The 5048-nt window shown below is 43.2% G+C and overlaps 1 protein-coding gene across 1 annotated transcript; it reads right to left on the bottom strand.

The window, feature by feature from the left end:
• Nucleotides 1–2095: 2095 nt before the first annotated feature.
• On the bottom strand, nt 2096–4023 carry LOC114043157 (C-C motif chemokine 4-like). The gene is made up of 3 exons (XM_027862145.1): nt 3702–4023; nt 2954–3068; nt 2096–2507 (listed from the first exon to the last, which is right to left on the bottom strand). Exons 1-3 carry the CDS (start codon nt 3772–3774, stop codon nt 2420–2422), a joined length of 276 nt encoding a protein of 91 aa, XP_027717946.1. The 5' UTR covers nt 3775–4023; the 3' UTR covers nt 2096–2419.
• Between the last annotated feature and the right edge of the window lie 1025 nt (nt 4024–5048).

Below are 5048 nucleotides of genomic sequence, written 5' to 3'. Positions count from 1 at the left end.
AAGGAAGGAAGGAAGGAAGGAAGGAAGGAAGGAAGGAAGGAAGGAAGGAAGGAAGGAAGGAAGGAAGGAAGGAAGGAAGAAAAAGATCATTAGTGAAAACCTTTGTTAAAAAACATGGAAAAAATGGAAGAAATTCCAGAGAGGGTCACCAACCAGCAGCAGAGTTTGCCTACCATTATGATAAACTCAATGTATACTTTTTTTAAAATCTATACATCACTGAAAGTCACAGATTCATATAATCTCTTGTTCCCCGTTCTCTGAATATTGAAAAGTTCATGTGTGTGTTATTTTAGTGTTCAAAATAAAAAAAGAGGAAAATGTAAGTTTATGAAGGTCATGACAATTTTTTTATATCAAAAGAATTGGGAAAGAAGCTACTCTGTAAGTATGGAAACCACTTTTATATGGCTACTGGTTTAGCTTGCAGAACTCTGTCTTGTCCTGTTATAAGCCTGGCCTGTGGCTTTTCTCTATGCCCAAGGCTTCTCCTGCCTCTCTGTACTGAGGGTCATAAGTCACCCTCCCACTCTCAATCTCAATGACCTCCATGAGCTGAAGTGCATAAATCCAAGACAGATCTAAGTTTGGGTAAGGATTCAATAAAGACTGAAGCCACAGAGAGACTATCCTCAAAAAAAACAGGGCATTAGGGTTAAATGTTTGAGCAAACCAACCCTCCAGAAACATCTGAAGTCAGCTCTGGACTGGAGGAAATCTTAGAGCTGCTTAGTCTCTGGGAGAGAACAGAGGGAGAGAAGGCAGAAGGCAGAAGGCAGAATGTTGAAATGGGCAGAAGCAAATGAGACTGAAGTCTTGGAGTGTCCTTTAGGAGCAGGATGACGAAGTTGGCCAGATTTTGTGGATTTCCTGTCCTCTTCCCCTCCAGGACAAGTTGTACATCATGGGGGTAGAGGGCTGAACTAGTCAGAAAGATAGGGGAAACTTGAGGCAAGGAGACCGGACAGCAGGCTATCAGTCACTTTAATTAGGGTGGGGTGACTTGATTAATTTTCTTAATCTTCAGCCTAACCTTACAAAAAATCCAGAAACATTGAAAATATTTGCCTTAGCTTATTTTTTTTTTTTAAATCTAGAGCTAGGATTAAAAACTCAGATGTTGTGATTTGAAATCCAAACGGGCCAGTTTGCTCTATATTTCTTCTCCAATGACAAAAATGATTTTTAGGTTGCTGTCAAACTGAAATCCATCTAGAGACTCAGAGTGAGTAGGTGACTTACCCATGGTCACACAGGTAATAAAGCCAGGATTTGAACCCTGATACTCTGACTCCAAGTAAAAGCATTTTCTGCTTATACTCTGACAATATCACAGAATGACAGAATTTGAGTTTTGGGAGAGATCACAATCACCTAGTCCAAAAGGTAAGTAAAAAAATCCCCACTGTCACACCCTCTGTGAGTGATCACCTAGTTTCTATTTCAAGACCTCCAAGGGAACCCACCACAACTTGAGGTAGTCCATTACAACTTGGACAGCTGTGATTGTTAAGAAGTTTTTCCCAATGTCAGCCCTACATTTAGTTCCTTACAAAAGCTGGCTGTAACCTCAGATTCTGTCCTTGGGGCACAAAGAGCACAAATCTATATGCCTCCACAGGACAGAACTTCCAATACGTGAAGACAGAAATCATGTCTATACTGGGTCTTCTCTTCTCCCCACCAACCATCCCTAACTCTATCAACTCATCCCCACGGGGCTTCCCATGCTTGGTTGTCTTCTTCTACAGTCTAGAGTCTACTCTAGACATTCTCCAGCTTCCCAATGTTCTACTTATGGTATGGATTCCAAAAGATAGCCACAAGACTCCATATTTGGTCTGAAAGACCAAAGAATGTGGAGACTAGTACTTCTCTATTCCTGCAAGCTTGCTTCTCAGCACAGGAGAAGATTTGATTTTTGGCTTTGCCATCAGCCTGCTGACTCAAAATGAGATGACAGTACCACTGAACCCCCAGAGCTTTTAAAGAAATACTGTTGTCTAAAAATGCCACACCCATCTGGTATGATCATGACAGAACTTGATCTCCTAAATCCCACTTCCCCATAGAATATTGAAACCACAACAAAAAGTTAAAGTTTTAGAAAGTTTTATTCTGAATCTTTGTCCAACAGATGTTGGACAAAGCAAGTGACCTCATGACTCAAAAGGACAGAGGCTTGGCTGCCAAGAAAGGTCCCCATGGGGGACAGGTGTCTTCCAAAAGTAGAACCAAAGTACTAATAAATAAACAAAGTTGTCACCAAATAATTTACATAAATAAATCTCACAGATAAGAATGAAATATAACAGTTGAGAGGATCTCCAGCAGGCTGGAGTTTGGGGAGATTGCATCTGACTATGGAATTCCTCAGTTTGGTCCATTTCACTTTAAGAGTCCAAGGTCCCTGAGCCCCTCAGTTCAGCTCCAGGTCTTCCACATAGCTCTGAACCCAGGCATCACTGGGGTTGGCACACACCTGTCGGCCTCTTTTGGTCTGGAAGCTGGAGAGGGAGAGAAGAGATGAGAGGTCATAGAGAGAAATGTTTCTCTGTGTTCTACCTAAGTCCAGCACTGACCACTTCTTCTACATTTCTAGAGGGCCATGAGAACAATCCTCACCTCTAGCAAAATCTCCCAGGCCCTTCTGAGTCATTTTGCTTCTCTCTAGAGACCTATCCAGTGGGCAGTCTCTCCCAAAGCCTCATATTGACATAAAATCCCTGTTGCTTCTATTTCTCTCTCCCCCTTTAAGTGAGCAGCTTACAAATGCTCCATGGAAAACCCAATTTTGGCCAGGGACCACTTGTGGGACTTCTTTCCCTTCTAACCAGGACTTCCTATGAGTGGCCTGACTCATCCATTTCATCAAGTTGCCAAATGGCCCCATTTCCTCTTGCAGTCCACTCTCCCTGGGTCCCCTCAAGAGATTCAGTGGGTAGATACTCACACCACGGCTGGCTGGGAACACAGGCTGCTGGTCTGATAATAGTCAGTCACAAATTTCCTTTGGATCTGTTGGCTGGCGTAAGAGAAGCAGCAAGAAGTAGGAGGGTCAGAGCCCACTGGAAAGGAAGATGAGGCATGAGATTAGTAAGGTCATATGTTCATACCTTTCATTCTTTACCTGCTGACGTCAATCCAGGGACATACTCTGTACTAGGCACACTGGGGATGTGATCCATCCTATCCCCCTTACCCTGCTTAGCTCTAGTACCAGGTGTGATTCTCATTGTGCCTAGAGGAAGATCAGCCTTGTTGTTCCCATCTCTGACTGGGGATATTTTGAGGAACTCTAAAGTGGGGGGAGGGATGCTAAAATGGATGTCAGAGATCTGCCCATCCAATTCCTGCCTTTTGAGGTGGAAACCACTTGCTGCAGATCAGATGGGTAATTAGTGACAGAATCAGAATGAGAACTGAGTCAGATAGAAGTCGGTCTAGTGCTTTCTACTCTCTTGTCCCGTCTCTATCTAACATTTAGACAGCATACACTGTCAAGGGCAGGTTAATGCCTTCAAGTCCAAAAGGTATAGACATCCTCCCTGCTCCTGCTCCTGCCCTTCCATTTTAGTCCTCTCCCATCCCATACTCACAGATCCCTATGAGCAGTCTACTCTCATCTCCTGTCAGGGTTCTATCCAGGTTATGATGAGAGCTGGGACACAGCCACAGAAAGAAAGAGAAAGCTCACTTACTTGGTGCAGAGGATGCCAGAGAGCTGAAGGCCATGACCATGAGCACGGAGAGGGCAGCCACAGAGACTTTCATGATCCTGAGAGGAGAGAAGGCTTGGAGGAGCAGAGCACAAGCTAAGAGACTGAAGGTCTGTGTCTCTGTCCCATGTGTGGAGCCTCGTTTTATAGGGGCTTCTGGGAGTATTCAGAGAGAAAGAAGGAACCTAAAAGGAATGGAAAGTCCAATGGAGAACTGATGTCATGGTAGGAGTTTGAAACTAAAAAGGGAACCCAGGAAATGTAAGACTAGTGTCAAGAACTGAGTTTCTCCCCACCTCCCCCCAGTGTGGCTTCATCACGGGTGAAAGAAGAGGGAGGATGGAGGGAGGAGAAGTGTGCATGTGGTGGGGTGGCAAGGATACTAAGGGGGAAGTGGTGAACCTGAGCAGAAGCTGAGACAGATGAAATATATGCAAAAACAAATAGAAAAAAAACTTTTGTTGACCATTGATATGAAGAAGAAATCAACATGACCTTCATACTGCTTTGATATCATAACTGCCTAGATTTTAGGATTATAGATTGAGAGGTAAAAGGGTCCTAGGTGGTATAGTTGAACACTCTCATTTTCCAGCTAAAGAAATTGTGGCCCATATAGAAGTGACTTGTCCAAGGTCACATTAGTAGTCAGAAGCAGATGCTGGAAATGTCCTCAGGTTTGTTGACTTCACATTTTTAGACTCACAGAAAATGGTCCACACAGAGGAAACACCTCAGCTCCTTCAAGGGCACTTCTTGACAAGCTTTGTGTAAATGGTGGCCATGAGCAGGTCTGTGAAATGAGGCCTCCTGGTCTTGGCCCATCCCTTCATCTGCTTTCTTGTGGGATGATTTTAACACCTTACATTTATATCACTTGAAGGATACAAGAGATTTTAATGCTGATTATCTCATATCATCTTTACAACAACCTTATGGAGTAAGAACTGTTGGTATTCTTATCTCTGTTCTATTTATAAGACTTGACATAGAGTGGATAGAGTCCTAGGCCTGAAGTCAGAAAGAACTGGGTCCCATCTCTGAAACATTTTAGCTGTGTAACCTTTAACCCCAGCCAATAATCTAATCAGATCATTTGTGGAATAGTTGCTGTACAATTACCAGTATTCCTAAATGGCTTGTCCAAATTTTAATGACCAGGAAATGACAGATTCAGGATTCTACCTGAGGCCTTCTGACTTCAGGCATGGTTTGACAAAATTATGGGACAGATCCCCACAGGAGAAGAAACAACCTGTGACATTCTGAAGAGTGTATGTAGGATACCATGACATTTCTAAGTACACAACTATCATATATACCATCACA

The sequence above is a fragment of the Vombatus ursinus genome, unplaced genomic scaffold, assembly GCF_900497805.2.
Source record: "Vombatus ursinus unplaced genomic scaffold, bare-nosed wombat genome assembly UNPS02014768.1, whole genome shotgun sequence".
NCBI lineage: Eukaryota > Metazoa > Chordata > Mammalia > Diprotodontia > Vombatidae > Vombatus > Vombatus ursinus.
Note: the sequence above shows the minus strand (reverse complement) of the source record. Positions and strands in the feature narration are given on the sequence as shown.

Coding starts and splice junctions, on each gene's coding strand:
- LOC114043157 (XM_027862145.1), bottom strand. CDS start 3,774: ATGAAAGTCTCTGTGGCTGCCCTCTCCGTGCTCATGGTCATGGCCTTC. Junction 3,069..3,701: donor TCTGGCATCCTCTGCACCAA/GTAAGTGAGCTT, acceptor CTTCCTTTCCAG/TGGGCTCTGACCCTCCTACT. Junction 2,508..2,953: donor TGTTCCCAGCCAGCCGTGGT/GTGAGTATCTAC, acceptor CTCCCTCTCCAG/CTTCCAGACCAAAAGAGGCC.